The sequence below is a fragment of the Dromiciops gliroides genome, chromosome 1 (assembly GCF_019393635.1).
Source record: "Dromiciops gliroides isolate mDroGli1 chromosome 1, mDroGli1.pri, whole genome shotgun sequence".
Classification (NCBI taxonomy): Eukaryota; Metazoa; Chordata; class Mammalia; order Microbiotheria; family Microbiotheriidae; genus Dromiciops; species Dromiciops gliroides.
The window spans coordinates 27,767,996-27,783,772 of record NC_057861.1 but is presented as its reverse complement, the minus strand read 5'-3'; the positions used below and the strand labels follow the sequence as shown (position 1 = coordinate 27,783,772).

At 47.6% G+C, this 15,777-nt stretch overlaps 1 protein-coding gene across 7 annotated transcripts in view; it reads right to left on the bottom strand.

The window, feature by feature from the left end:
- The window catches only part of HECTD4 (HECT domain E3 ubiquitin protein ligase 4), a 171,890-nt gene that overhangs the window by 47,258 nt on the left and 108,855 nt on the right, over positions 1-15,777 (bottom strand). For all 7 annotated transcript variants that reach the window (XM_043968519.1, XM_043968533.1, XM_043968548.1 and 4 more), the window contains exons 25-37: positions 14,186-14,419; positions 13,184-13,376; positions 12,884-12,988; positions 12,114-12,202; positions 11,617-11,792; positions 8,609-8,744; positions 8,379-8,520; positions 8,092-8,258; positions 6,948-7,094; positions 5,851-6,035; positions 4,810-4,963; positions 1,970-2,250; positions 1,575-1,764 (exon numbers count right to left, since the gene is read on the bottom strand). In XM_043968519.1, the coding sequence (XP_043824454.1) occupies positions 1,575-1,764; positions 1,970-2,250; positions 4,810-4,963; positions 5,851-6,035; positions 6,948-7,094; positions 8,092-8,258; positions 8,379-8,520; positions 8,609-8,744; positions 11,617-11,792; positions 12,114-12,202; positions 12,884-12,988; positions 13,184-13,376; positions 14,186-14,419 (2,199 nt within the window). The remainder of the gene's footprint in view (positions 1-1,574; positions 1,765-1,969; positions 2,251-4,809; positions 4,964-5,850; positions 6,036-6,947; positions 7,095-8,091; positions 8,259-8,378; positions 8,521-8,608; positions 8,745-11,616; positions 11,793-12,113; positions 12,203-12,883; positions 12,989-13,183; positions 13,377-14,185; positions 14,420-15,777) is intronic.

Below are 15,777 nucleotides of genomic sequence, written 5' to 3'. Positions count from 1 at the left end.
TGGAAGATGCTTAGTCTTTCTTGTTTGTGGAACAATCAAGAGGCTAGTGTCCCTGGGCGGATGACAGGGAATGAGATACAAGGCAACTAGAAAGGTGGGAGGGGCCAGGTTAGGAAGGGCATTAAAAGCCAAACAGAGGATTGGATGTCTGACCCTGGAGGTGACACGGAGCTACCAGAATTGATTGACGAGGGGTGGGGCGGTGAGGACACAGTCAGGCCTGGGAAGAGCCATTTGACAGGTGAGTGGAGGATGGATGGGAGAGGAGGGAGGCCAACTAGCACTGATTGTACTTAGAATCCCCAGCTGATTTATTCATTTCAAGGTACACTGCCCACAAGTGAAACAGCTAAGAAAAAGTGCAAAGCCCACAATCACGTCCAGGAACCAGTGCGTGCCTCCCTCCTGCCCGTCGTCTGGCCTCCACTCTGATGTGGGAGCCCCAGCCTCGCCCAGGCCCCTCAGCTCCACTGAAGTCCTCTTACTGCTCACCGAGGCTTCTGATGGTGAGGCTGAGACTGGCAGGTGGTGGTGCAGCCAGAGGAATCTGCCCTTTAGGTCTGAACCATCAGCTCCACCCTCCCTTAGGCTACAGGGCAGCATTCCTGCTGTCAGCACAGGACCCGATGGAGTCATAAGATGTGGATGTGAAGGTGCCTCTGGCCTTTACTAGCCACTGACAGTCACCGAGTCAGAGCCACGTTTACAGAGCCAAGTCTTCTGATTACAAAGTCAGTGCCCCTTCTATCACACCAGAACCCCTCTATGGATTTGAGCTGTGATGACTGCTTGAGTCAGCTAGCGGCTCTGCACACAGCCCACTGTGCCTGGCCGGACTCACATCCCATCTGACCGCCGAGCTCAGTCATCTGCTTGCCCTCTTCGACTCTACTGGGTACACAGCAGGTCACCTCCCTTTCTGCCCCCTGATCTGGGCACAGGAATCAATCTTACCACTAGAGCTGGAAAGGGCCAATCAAATGACTCTCCTCCTCAATGTATATACCTGTGACTTTCCAAATCAAACACCCTGCTCCTTGGCCCTTACATGGGATGGATCTCACTATGAGATTGAAAATGTCTGCTTCTGTATTTGTATGCACAGTGCTTGGCACAGGTTAAGGGCTTAAGAAATGTTTGGGGTTTTTTATTATGTCCTTCCTTCATTCTCTAATAGGATCCTTATAGGTTTGTAAAATTTCAATGCTGAGGATACACCCATTGCATGTGTAGTATAAGACTTCTGAGACGAGTGGGTTCTTTGGCATGGGACCTCCCACCATTGGTGCAGACTGCAAGTGCTCTGTGCTTTGGTAAGTGGTCTTTCTGGGTAGCTGCAGCTGGCCAGAGGATTACCCTGTGGCCGGGCTAGGGGTCAGCCTCTCTGACACCCCAGGACTAGGGATGTCACCCAGCATACACAGCTTTGTCAGCTGGGCACAAAGACTGCCCGAGGGGACGTGCCTGGCTCAGGCTCTGAGAGCCCAGGGCCCCCAACTCTATGAGGAGGTCTCGAGGCTGGGTGTTAGCCCCCTCCCTGCTGCTGCCTCAGTGACTGGCCAGGTCTGGTTTACCTTAGCAGTGGCTGCAGGACCTCATGGGATGACTGATCTTCCCTCTTGTGAATAAAAATAGACAGCTTGCCATCCACGGCCTCGCTCTCCTCCCCAGGGTCTTTGTCTCCTTTGATGGAATTTTTTGGACTAGCTTTTGCCAAGGTTGTGTCCGGTTCAGAGGCAGTAGGTGAAAGCACGGTCTGGCATCCTTCAAGGAAAAGGCAAAGCTCCATTAGAAAACACCCGTGATTGCGCTCTATGCCAGTGCCCTGCTGGCTTTCTACCATGGCCCCTCTTTGTGAGAGTCGGCCCGGCGGTGCTTTGAGGCACGGTCCGTCCCACACGGTGACCGGCCCGCTAGGACAAGACTCTGCCTCAGGGCAGCTGCTCTCCCTCCTCCCCCAGCTCTTCACCTGGCACCACATAATCTGCCAACTTTGCCAAGAGCAGGGATGCAATCTTGGAGGCTGGATCACTGGGGTCGTCGTGCTCGCTGTTCAGGGAGGGCACTGAATAGCTCCACGGGGGGAGCTCCACGTTGCCACAGTCTTCCACACTCATCAGAGGCAGCGCTGCCCGACACAGCTGCAGGATGATCAGGACCAGCTTTGGAGAAGGCCGCTGGTCCAGCAGCAGCGAGAGAAGCTTGGACACACACGCTGGCTGGCTCAGGATGGCTTTCCCTATGTGGCTCCTGGAGGGAAGAACAGGGCACGTGAGCTGAGACTGCAAGCGGAAAAGCCCAAGGAGCCTTCTGAAGACAGATTTCCTAAGGAAGCCCCCGTGGCTCTGGTCCCAGGATTTGATGGGCACATGTAAACATCTGGGCCATCTTTGCTCTCTCCAAAGCTGCTGCCAGGCCTACGGCCTTTTCTCAGTGCCCACCCTCTGACCCCACCAATCACTTCTCCTCCCTGGGTCCTCTCCCTGGGTCCTCCTCCTTGTCCCACCACATCTCCTCAGCTACCTCTGCTGACAAATCCATCAAGTGCAGCTGGAGCCCAAGGCTCTCTCCCAGGGCCTCTTCTGTCTCTATACTATCTCTGTGGTGATCTCTCATCAGCTTGCATGGGCTTAATGGCCACATCTGTGCACACGACTCCCAGATCTCTCTAGCCCAGACCTCTCTCTGAGCTCTAGCCAACCTCTGTACATCTCTAACTGCATGTCCTGCAGACACTTCAAATTCAACACATCCAAAAAAGACCTCATTCTATTTCCCCCCAAAACCCCTCTTTCCAATTTCCATAATACAAGTTGTCAAGGATCCCACCATCCTCTCGACTGCTCAGGCTCCCAACCTCAGCGTCATCTTTAATGTGCCTGCACTTGCCCAAGATATCCGACCTGTCAGCAAAGCCTGTTGTTTCTGCCTTGGCAACATGTCTTATCTGTGTCTCCTTCTTTCCACTCACACATCCTCCCCCCTGGACCAGGCCCTCGTCACTTCGTGGCTGGACTACTGCATTAGTCTTGTCTTTCACCACATCAAACCATCCTCCCCTGCCTTGGCAAAACCCTCTTCCAAAGACACATGTCTAGCCCTGTGCCCCCTGCTCAACAGGCTCTAGCCATTGCCCCCCAGACCAGACCAGTCTCCCCATGCTTAACTGCTTTCCACACCCTGCCTTGCCGATGGCGGTCTCCCAAGCCTGAGGGCTCTGCCTCCTCACCTCAGACTCTCATCTTCTCTGAAGACAGCTCACATCTCACTTTCTACAAGAGGCCCTTCCCAGCCAAGCCGGCTATTACTACCATCCTACAGTTCCTTCCCCTTATTCTCTTTTTTTCTTTTTTCAGGGCAATGGGGGTTAAGTGATTTGCCCAGGGTCACACAGCTAGTATCAAGTATCTGAGGCCGGATTTGAACTCAGGTCCTCCTGAATCCAGGACCGGTGCTTTATCCACTGCACCACCTAGCTGCCCCTATTCTTTTTCTTTTTTTTTTTTGCAGGGCAATCAGGGTTAAGTGACTTGCCCAGTGTCACATAGCCACTAAGTGTCAAGAGTCTGAGGCCAGATTTGAACTCAGGTCCTTCTGACTCCAAGGCTGGTGCTCTATCCACTGCGCCACCCAGCTGTCCCACTTCCCCTTATTTTCTATGGGTCTTCTACTACCTGGCTATTTACATGTTGCCTGCCCTGTCTGAATTTGAGCCCCCTGAGGTTAGGGAGGGCATTTTTTGCCTTCCTTTATATCCCCAGAGCTTAGTGTTTTTTGGACTATTGATTGATAATTTAAAATATTACTTCTGAGTATTCCATGCCTACTGAAATTATGAGCTCTCAAGGCAAAGGGTGAATGCCACTACCTAAAACCAAGCCCTATACTACATGATAGATAATTCAAGATTTCCAGGGTCTTTCCCCAAGCTCTGGAAACTCAATGACATGTGATGAAAGAGGGTTTCACCAAGCACAAAAGTTCAATGACTGGCACCAAACATTCAGGTCTTCTACTTGTCTCAATTTTAAGGAAACAATGGAAGGAAATGAGCACGTATTAAGTGCCTACTATGTGAGGGGAACTGTCCTAAGTGCTTTATAAATGTGATCTTATTAGAGCCCTTGAAACAAGGAAATACTGGTGATTGTGGCAACTTGCATAGGCCTCTAGTTTTGGAAACTGCTACAAATAGGTCTGTAAAATGTCACTAAAGATATTCCTGAGAGGCAGCTAGGTGGCTCAGCGGATAAAGCACCGGCCCTGGATTTAGGAGGACCTGAGTTCAAATCCACCCTCAGACACTTGACACTAGCTGTGTGACCCTGGGCAAGTCACATAACCCTCACTGCCTTCCCCCCAACCCCCCCAAATGAAAAGAAAAAAAATGAAGAAAGATATTCCTTCTCCAGACTGGCTCAGAAATACAAGCAGCTGGGCCCGGGGGTTTCCTATAGATCATATGCCCTTGCTAAGCTCATAGCTCAGTATTGATGCTATTAAACCACTGGGGTACTTCTTCTTCTGAAAGCCCAGGAAGAGAAGAAGAGTTCATTGGAGGCAGTGGAAAGCTATGCTTTATTCTTGCCAGAAAGGGGATCTGGACCATTGATTACCAAATAGAAACAGCCCGCTAGCAGGGATTACCAAATGATAACATTATCTTATGATGCAGAAATGAACCTACGTATCCTCAAACTTTGGCACCAAACTGGGAAGCTCTTGGGACTAACACTGGGATTTTTCAAAGGGAGAGTTGGGATTTTAAGGACAGCTCCGGGCCCACCCACAGGCTGCCCTGCCCCACACCTGGAGAGGTCATTCAGAAGGCTGAGCACATCTTGAAGGGCATCATTTCCGGCGGCCTGGTTGCCACAGCATTCAGTTGCTCGGGCGAGGTGGTTGGTGAGCAGGCTGGATACCTGACGTGCCAGGCCCGAGTGCACGGCCTCAGCTGAGCCACCTTTAGGGTCAGAGGCAGAGAGGGGAGGCACATGGTGAGACAGCATCGAACCTAAGATCCTACAGGGCCAACAAAGACTTGCCCCAAGGAGCAGTCACTTTTTTGTGAAGCCTCTTTGCTGGCACCTGGGCTTCCTTAATTTTGCTTTAAACTGCTCATCGTTAGCCTTGGTGCAGACATTTAAATAGCTCCATGAAGACTAGTCCTAGAGGAGACTGTTTACTAGCTATAAGGGAAAACACTGTTCCTTAGGTAGCCATTGATTAGGATAGATTAGCAACCATCAGGAGCAGTGAAAATGCCAATAGGGTCTGTTTGTCGATTGAGTCGTCCATGGGATCCATTTGTAGGGAAAACTTCCTCCAACAACCTAGATCAGTCACTACTCCACAGCTTCATGTTGTGGAGAGTTTGGGGGGCGCTGAGAGGTGAAGGAGCTTCTTAGGCACACAGCCAGGAGGCTGCAGGAGGGACTTTAGCGAGCCATCCATCTGGCCATTGTTGCCTTTCTACTGAACACAGCCTTAATGAAAATCCACTACTTCTAATACCATGCCTTCTCATCAGAAGACTGAATTTTCCTCTGGTATGTTCTGAAGAATTGCATCTTAAGCACGAAACTGAAAATGAATGGTATCTAGAAATATGACACATAAACACTCTCTTAATGCTAACTCATTAGCAATGGGACCATTTCACTGAATCTTTTCATACCTAAGTGTAAAAATGAGAAGCAAGCTGCTTAACTCTGGGGAGGCAGCACTCATTAGTTCTTTCCCAAAGACCCAAGGACATCTGCTAGCTCAAGGTTTGCTAAGAATCAGTGAGGAGAAAAGCCTCTCGATGCATGGAAGGCCTGTGTGGGGCTGAGGCTCCCCTCTGCTCACCTTCTTCTTTTTCCCACTCTACACATCGGTTGGCGAGCACCTGAAAGGCTGCCCAAGCCATGGCGGCCACCTTTTGCTTCTTGGTCTGCTTCTCACTGGAGCCGGCTTCGGCCTGACTGCTCAAGCTACAGAGTCTGTCCATGAGCTGAACGAGGCCACTGCGGACCAGGCACTTTTCTTCACTCCTACATGAGGGGAAGAAAAAGGCATCAGAAAAGCTCCCAGACGACAGCTCAACACTTGGTCTATCACCAGCCCCATTCACAATTAGGAGCTTACAAAATGCTTCCTAAGGAAACTGGCACAAGAAACAGCCGAGTCACTGGACCTGCCAACTGAAAGCTAATAAGGGCAGCGTGGGTGTGCCCAAATGGCCCAGCTGCCCATCAAAGAAGAGTGCTTTGAGGTTTATACCATGCCCACATGTCAGGGGGCCGGTCAAAGGCTAAGCTTAGGAATGCCTTTCACCACGCTGTTTCTTCCTGCGTTTTGTCTTCATCCTCCTTCCAGGCCATCCATTTTTTTTTTCCTTTGTTTTTGTAGGGCAATGAGGGTTAAGTGACTTGCCCAGGGTCACACAGCTAGTTAAGTGTCAAGTGTCTAAGGCTGGATTTGAACTCAGGTCCTCCTGAATCCAAGGCCAGTGCTTTATCCACTGCACCACCTAGCTGCCCTGAGCCATCCATTTTTACAACATGATGTGATTATCAATGGCTCTTTGTGACTCTAGAGGATCAACATCATGGGATTTACATAGTTGTAAGATACTTAATATATCCAGTCACTCCTTCCTCACCAGTCCAGTGCCTCTTAAAATCCCTGGATGCCTGCAGAGCTCAGCCTGGCTGCCAGATGAGGCCTCCCCTGACCCCCTTGCCCTCAGCTTATCCCTCAATAGAATGTAAGGTCTTCAAGGGCAGGGACCACTTCATGTTTGTCTTCGTATCTCAGTGATGGGCATGGGGTCAATGTTTAATAAAAGCTTGTTGATTCATCACTGTCTCACTCAAAAGGGGGGGGCAGTTTAATAAGATGCTCAGCTTCCTGAAAACACAACCAGAGGCTGGCATTTCCTTGTTTCCTAGGCACAGTCTTACCTGGTATAAGGGATGGTGCACAAGAGGCCAATGCTATTTGCACAAGCAATGGGATAGCGAGCACACAAGGACACCACAGAGGTCATCGTCTCTCCGAAGGCCTCCTGCACCTGCTCAACCATTCCGCCACAGGTTAGTTCTTCAATTCTAGGAAACAGAAACCAAAACACACATTTCTTAGACCAAGTCAAAAATGGCAATGATACTGAGAAATCACAGAAGAACTTCTGTGAGCAACTCCACACGGTCTGGAATCATGGGCTATGAGAGCTATGGACAAGATCGGACCTCCCATCATCTCATCTGGTACCCTTCACTTTGCTAATGAAGAAAGCCAAGGCCCAGAGAGGAGGGGCTTGTTCAACGTCATACACGTAGCAAAGGGCACTTTTCAGACTAGAAGCTTATTCTGCCCCAATCCCCATGGCTGAGAAGCAGCCTGCCTGATAGGCAGGGACTCCTCATTTCTGTTCGAGATGTCCTGAGGGGCAGCTAGGTGGTGCAGTGGATAGAGCACCAACCTTGGAGTCAGGAGGACCCGAGTTCAAATCCGGCCTCAGACACTTAACACTTACTAGCTGTGTGACCCTGGGCAAGTCACTTAACCCCAACTGCCTCACCAAAAAAAAAAAAAAGGCAAAAAATCAAGACGTTCTGAGCACACGCACCCATGGCCGGCCTGTACCTGAGCTGGCACTGCTTGGCTAGCCTCTCCAAAGGAATTGATGAGATTAGAAGAAAAAATGACTAGGCATTTTAAAAAGCTTTAAAATGCACAAAGAGAAAAGTGATCAGAAAATGCTACTCTTGCTATTGCCATAAGTGATGTGTGACTTTCTTTCATGACACTTGTGATGATGTGGTTTGTCCCTTCCTTTGACTGTCTGGGTTTGTTGGGATTGTTATCCCTTTTATAACTGAAAAGAAACCGAAAGTGCTGCCAGTAGTTGGCATGGGAGGTGAGGGAGCTGCTGCCACAGAAATGGCCTTATCTTTTGGGCTTCTCTGGCCTTAGGTAACAGAGTCTCTAGGATGGCTTCTTAGGGCTAGCCCCTTGTGCTGATGCTGACTGAGGAAAGAGAAGGGGAGATGGTGGGGAAGTGAGAGACCCCATCCCAGGCTGAAGACGACCAAAATGACAGACCTGGGTCCGCCTTGAAGCACCATCGTGACTGGGCCGACAAGATGCGTCACCCCCCCAACTCGAACGGCAGCGGTCAGCAGCTCCCGCATGTGCACCAGCGCCTGCTTCCGGGTGTTCCCACGCCGCCACCTGGTCTGAGCAGCGAGGAGGAAGCTGCTACTAGATACCTGAAATGTCAGAGACCAAAGTGTACTCTACACTGTGCTGCCTCTCCCAGTGACCAGCACTCTAGGCTGTCACATTGTGCCCGACAGGGATGAATGTGAGGAGGGCAAGGGGTGACCTACTGCTTGCTCTGGGCTGGTCCCGATGAAGGCAAACAGCTGTCCTAACAAGACACTGTACGTAGGCTTGTCCCTGCTATCCTCAATCGCCAGAGACTGAAGGAGCGTGAAGGAGCTGCTCCGGTGGCTGGGGACGTGTCGACGTCTGTGGAGAACAGCTCTGCGTCAGGCAATGGCGTGGCTGCCAGTGCTCCTGGTCAAACGCCGGGCTCTGCCACGCCCATGCAACTTACCTTTGGCTTGCTCGGGTGAATTCCAAGTCTTCATTGCCAATCATTTCCAGGTCAGATGGGGCAGACATGCTGCGAAGAAAGACTGGCTGCCGTACAGCGTGAGCAATCACCTTGGTCTCAGATGCTGATTTGCAAGCTGGAATGCAAGGTGAGAGAGAGTCCATCATCGCTACCTTTCTGCACTTCCCCTGTCTCAATGCATTCCTCCTTCCTCATGTGCCCCCCCCCCCAGGCATCAAGATGATGCCAGCACTTATGGTGACAAAGTACCAGGGAGGCATTTTCTAACCTCAGGTCATTAAGTCACAGCTCTCTAAGGAGTCCGGGAGAATCCCCTTAACTTCCTGAAAGGCCACTTTTGATTTCAGTACAAGCACTGCATGGAGCAGAAGATGGCAAAGAAAGAGCAATGACCTTCGTCAGCGTGATGGGGTCGCAGCTTTGGGACACGGAGAACTCAGAGAAAATCTAGGCCAGCAGTTCTTCAAGGGGGTTCTCAGGCTCCCTGAGACCCTCAAGATCCTATTTGGGGGTCGGCAAAGTCATCATCCCACTAAGATGTTCTCTGCCTATGAGAACACTCCTCCCTTTTCCAACCACACATCCAGGTGAGGTTGGATTTTCTTCATATACTTCAACCGGAAACACACACATCACTCACACACCAGACTGAACAGAGGCATACATGAGAATCCAGCTCTTCTGCTAAGCCAAACATTAAAGAGATCTGGAAAAATATGTAAAACAATGCCTTCTCCTCAATAAACTTTGTTGCTTTGGGAAAATGTAGCCCTTTTCATTTACGTGTTGTATTCACATAACAGATTTATTATTCTTTTAAAATGAATAAATACATATTTAAAATTTTTTCATTTTTTTTCTAATATGGTAAATACTGATAGATATAACCTACATCAAGACAAGCCCTTTGGTGGTAGGAGGATCCTCCATCATTGGGGGGCTGAGGGGGGGAAGGACAATTAGGGTTAACTGACTTCCCAGGGTCACAGAGCTAGTAAGTATCTGAGGCTGGATTTGAACTTGGGTACTCCTAACTCCAAAGCCAGTGCTCTATCCACTGTGCCACCTACCTGCCCCTGCCCTCCCTTTTTTCCCATCATTTTTAAGAGTGTAAAGGGGTCTGGAGACCAAAAAGGTAGAGACCTGATGCTCTAAGTCAATCCTTTTATTTAAAACAAAGTTAATCCAGATAAGGAATTGCCAGTGACTGGCAAGGTAAGGAAGCTGTGAGGCCTAGGGAGGTTAGGCAGTTTATCCAAGGTCACAAAGGTAGCAAGGAGCAGAACCTGGATTTGAACCCAGGTCCTCAGCCTCCAAAGCCAGGGTCCACTTCACTGCATCATTTTTTGCAAAGGTGATTTCTTCCTTGCCTTACATTACTCTTTAAATGTGGCTCCTCTGTTTAGTCTGTGACCTGAGCTCATGGGGGCAGGAGGGGCTGACTAAGGCTCTTTCTCTCTTTTTTTTGTTCTCCTTTTCTTTGCAGGGCAATGAGGGTTAAGTGACTTGCCCAGGGTCACACAGCTAGTAAGTGTCAAGCGTCTGAGGCCGGATTTGAACTCAGGCCCTCCTGAATCCAGGGCCGGTGCTTATCCACTGTGCCACCTAGCTGCCCCCTAAGCCTTTACCCTACTGAAAGCATTAGTGAAAGAGGGTCATGCACAGCTGCAAGGTGGCAGGCAAGCCTGCCCTGTAGAAGCGTGTACAGGCAACAAGGGGCCCATCAGTACCAGTCCTGATGTCCTTTGATTCAAATTTGTCCAAGGAGCTATGGATACGTCTACTACAGCAGCAGCAGCAGCAGCAGCAGCAGCAGCGGCGGTGATTAGCCCAGAGCCTGGCCCATAGCAGGAGCTTTGGGAAGGCCTGCTGATTGACTGACTGAGCTCCAAAGACTTTTTATATCATCTGTTAACACATCTGTTGACCACAACAGGCTGCAACATGGTCTAGCAGCAAAAGTGGTCCACATGGAACTAGGAAGGCCTGATTCAAATTCTGCCTCTGACGAGAAGGCCTCACAAGGAGACTAACACCTACCTCCCAGGGCTCTTATGAGGATCGGACGAGGTGATGCATCTAAAGGATTGTACAGATGCTTGTTGTTAAAATTCAGTTGAATTGATAGAGTAACCACTGCTATTCAGACTGCCTGCTAGTCTGGAGACAATTGGGTGCTACAGTGGATAGAGAGAACGCCAGGCCTGGAGTCGGGAAGACTTCAGTTCAAGTCCAGCCTCATATACTTCCCAGTATATGGGTGACCCTGGGCAAGTCACTTCACCTCTGCCTACCTCAGTTTCCTCATCTGTAAAATATGGATCCCTCCCAAGGTTGTTGTGAGGATCCAATGAGATCATATTAGTGATTAGGCACTTAATAATTGATTATTATTGTTATTAATTGATTGATTATTCTCCAGTATAAAACACTTAAAAATACTTGTTACATTGTGGTATTGCTTTGCATTACACGCACAGATGGGATCTTAAAAACCACATGGCACATGGTAGTTTCTGTCATACAACCAAATGTTCTATTTCAGTAGCTGGCGAGGAATCATGAGCAGCAGACTGAGGGCTGGCTCTGGGCCCAGGAGTCACAAAAAGCTGGGTTCAAGTCTTGCTTTTGACCTTTGGCAAGTCACTTAACTTGCGGTGCCCCAGGCAATGTGCTAGTCATGAGTTAGAGAAGAGCTGCCCATTTCCATCCATGGAAGGATGTTCCACACTAGGAGTTCTTTCCACAATGAAATCCCATCCCTGGACCCCTCAGGACTGATGCAGGAACAGCTGCATCAAGAGGAAGTACAGTCACACTCACTGAATCCAACTTAAGGATCAAACAAAAAAGTGCTGTATTTTCAAAGGGGAAAAAGGAAGGGCAGGCAGAAAATGCTAGAATTTTATGTTTTAAGGCTTGAAGAACAGAGAGCATACAAGAGCTTAAAGAGCCCCGGGGGGCCCGGTGGCCTCTTCCAGCAGTACCTGGAGTCTCTGCAGGCGTCCCCGACACACTCCTTGGGATGCCGGACTGGGCAGCAATGGTGACATGTAGCAGCAGTTCAGCTCTGTTCATTAAGCTCTTGACTAAGGTTTTTGTTTTAGCCAGGGGGTGCAGGGGCTTCTGAACAAGAGAATTCACTTCCTGAAGAAACTTCTCCCTACAGAAGAAAAGTCTATGTCCTATCAGTCATTCATTCATTTGGCAAAACAAATTTTTATTACCAAGCGCTTGCCTAGAGAATGTGAGAGAGAAAAAGCAGCCTCTTCAAGTCAGGCTTTTCCCTCATTCCTTTCCAAAACAGCCCAACGATAACTTTTACCAGTTTCACATATCGCCCCAATTTTACAGGTCTACCATGGTTCATAAAACACTACGATACTTTGGCTTTAGAAGTCTGAAATTCTTAGCAAATGCATGGATTCTTTTTCAGATCTGAGATGGTATAAAGACACTGACAATTTCTGTCACCATCACTAACCTCAATGACAGGACCATGTTCTCAAGGTCACTTCCATCAAAGGAAACCTCCTTCATTGAACACAAGAGTTCCAGTTCCTTCATCTTGTTCTAAAGAATGATTCAAGGAAAAAAACTGTGCATAGCTTCTAACACCAAGGGCCTTGGCACAGTGCATTAGGTTAGGAGCTCTCTTAAGGGAGAAAATAGCATCTTTTGGACATATTTTTGAGGAATGGAAAAAGTTTATCTGTTGGTAACTGACATCTTGATGACTAAATAATGGCACTGGCTCTTCTCTGGTAATTATTTCTTTTCTGGTTTTGCAGACAAAGTGAAATTTGATCCCAACTCAGTTTCCTCAGTATCTTTATAAATAAACTGATCAGTTAAAAACAACTTCAATAGCTGGTCATTTGTAGTTCTGAATTGTCAAAAAGACTGGTCTAATTAGCCTCATGGTTAGCCAACAGAAATGATTTCCTCCTTCTGTGAAGGTAGCATGGCTTCATCCTATATAAAAAGGGATGCCTCTGGAATAGTTCTACGGACTGGCTAAATAAACTATCCAGAAATCTGAGACAACTGAGAGATTAAGTCTGGACACAGTAAAGAAGCATTCAGTGCAACTTCTATTTTCAATCTACAAAGAGAATAAGCTGCAAGAACATGAGAGGACTCTACTGCTCTGGCCATCACTTAGCGACCCCAATAACTGGGGATATTGGGAGGGAAAGGGAGTGGCCCTATTGGCTGGGATTTGGATATTTTCAGCTACATTAATATGCTCACCTCATTAAAATGATAATCATAAAAGAATGGTGTATTGTTTTCCAGTTTTCCTTGCATGGCATCATCAACCTCATTTTGCCATTTCTGTTCCAATTCTGCAACACTCTAATAAATACATTAAAGTAAAGATAAATGTAGAAGATTCAACAAGGAATAACTAGCCTTTGTATGAATTAGGCAATTAAGTTACACTATTCTTTAAAAAATTAAGAACACACTTTCAGTTTTCTTAACGAACAGCATTTAAGAAATCCTTTCTCTCTTTGATGAGAAAATAATAAATACTTTGGTCATCATTACCTGAAGCTGCCTCTCCATAGCATTGAGTTTCTTAAAGGTCTCCCCCATAATTTTACATAATAAATCATATTCTTCAGCATGTTCCTCTTGATACTGGAAATTGATTAAAGACTGCAGAGCATCAACTAAGTTCAAGTGCTTAATCACACATGATACAACCATTTCTTCCATGACATCAGGTTGAACCACTTCCCTGTAGTTAAAATGAAAAACTTTATAATATGCAATTTCCACATATTAATTACTCAGAGCATACTTTTTAGGTTTTAGCACAGCAAAGAAGCATTAATTGCAATTTCTATTTTCAGTCTACAAAGAGAATAAGAGGCACGAAAATGAGAGAGCTGTCTATTGATCCGGTCATCATTTACTATCACTTAACAACCACATTAGTTGGGGATGGGTTTTTTTTTTAGGGCGGGGGTGTTGGGGGGAAGGGAAGACATGTATTAGAGCAGAAAATTTAAATAAATAAAAATTTTAAGTGGTTCTATTTGCTAGGTTTTGGACATTTTAAGCTAGCATTAAAGACACAAAGCTCAATGCCCATCAGCCCCCCAAACACACACACACACACACACACACACACACACACAGACACACACACACACACAGACACACACAGACACACACACACACACATGATGATGCCTAATTTGACATTTCTTAATCATTAACAACACTGTGGTTTTATGCCAGTATTAGAGCCAGGATTCTGTTCTGCCAAACCAAAGGAGCGGCTTCAATGGTCCTCTCTGTCTGCAGGTATACTGTCTCTTCCAGATAAGACAGAGAGATGCTATTCTTGCCACATCACTAGACCTAGAAGGCTGGATCCAAAGGTGGGATTTCTAGGGAAGATAGTTTAACACTCACTAAATAAAAGACAAGACTAAATCTGGAAAGCCAAAAAGTACCACTTGGCCTGATCTTTTTTCTAAAGGAGAATATGAGAAATGCAATAAAACTTGTCTGGAAACACATTAAGACGCCCTAACATACTTTATACTTGGTCTAAACTGAGGTCTCGCACGCCCAGAAATTTCCCTGAGTTTGATCATGATTCCAGGAGGCAGCCTGATCCGAGGCAGCTCCAAGTCATTCCCCACGGGAGGCACCAGGACATCAGAGGGGTAGGTGAACTCTCTGTCTTCGTCTATGGTGAGAGGCAGTGGAGAAGGACTTGGGGTCAGAGCAGGAGAGATCACTCCGTTGGCTTCCACCTGCCACTGACACCTACAAAGACAAGGATGGTGTTACTCGCACTTACTTTCCTCAACTCCCTTGCTTCTAGGAAGGCTGCATGGACAAAGTTGGTCAGTGACATTAACAAGATCGAGTGAGCACCGAGGCTTTAATATTGAACCTTTCTCTAAAGGCTTAAAATCAAGGAGCACCATGGGAATTTGTGAACATGATTCTCCCATCTTGGGGAAAGGTTGTGTAGTTGAAGGTTTCAGTTCTAAATTTACTAATGCAAGGGTCACAGAAGTCCTTGGACTAGCTTCATCTGAACTTCTCAGACATACCACCAACCACACTGTCAAAGGGCAGGTGGTAAGGAAGGCCAATAAAATTCAATTCTTGGGGCAGCTAGGTGGTGCGGTGGATAGAGCACCGGCCCTGGAATCAGGAGGACCTGAGTTCAAATCCGGCCTCAGACACTTAACACTTACTAGCTGTGTGACCCTAGGCAAGTCACTTAACCCCAGTTGCCTCACCAAAGGAAAAAAAATTCAATTCTTCACTTCTTCCCCTTAGGGTCTTTTTGTATTGAAAGTTTATTCCCCACTCCTTTATGGAATCCAAGTGAGCATTTCACATGGAGGATCCCAAGGGGAGACCCCTCAGTACCTGGGTGAAGTCCTTGACTCTCGCTAGAGAGAAGAGCTGAATATCACCCTGCTGGCAGTAGCCAGACAATTGGTATATATTCTGTAAGGATGATTTGTCCCATTGTTTTTTCTTTTAGCCCTAAACTCTCCCCTCTTTTGCTGAATAAAAACTTCATGGTAAAGTGTCCACCTTGGCCCATACAGTCCCAAAGCACCTGGAATCATAGGGAAGACCAGTCATGTCCCCTTTGTTAGCACTCCTTGGGTAAATCAAGGCACATGACACTCTCCACAATGGCTACCTTCAATCAATTACTGATCTCAAAGACTACATCACGCAGCTGTCATAGCAGAGAGAGCAGGTAACCCCTTGCTCCACCAATCACCATCCTGGAACCCTCAAAAAGGAGGAAGCATCCCTCCCACAAGTCTCTACCCAAAGGGAAAGCATAGAAGGTACCTTCCTGGGGTGCTGCTGCACCATTATCAATCTAGAAGTAGATTGGGAGGCCCACTGCCCATCACCCCCATTTCCTTTGGACACCGAAGTCTGGGGTGGGGTTCTTTTCCCTATAGCTATTAAGTAAGCACTCATTTGAAAAAGCATTTTTCACCAGATGAAGGACTTGGAATGGGAAAGTCAATCTGCTGAAACTACTGCAGTGAGTGGCCCTAATTTACTCCACTGGGGAGTATCCCCTGTTCCTGGTACCCAGCATAGTAGCTGACACCTAGCAGGTGCTAGTATATGTGGGTTGA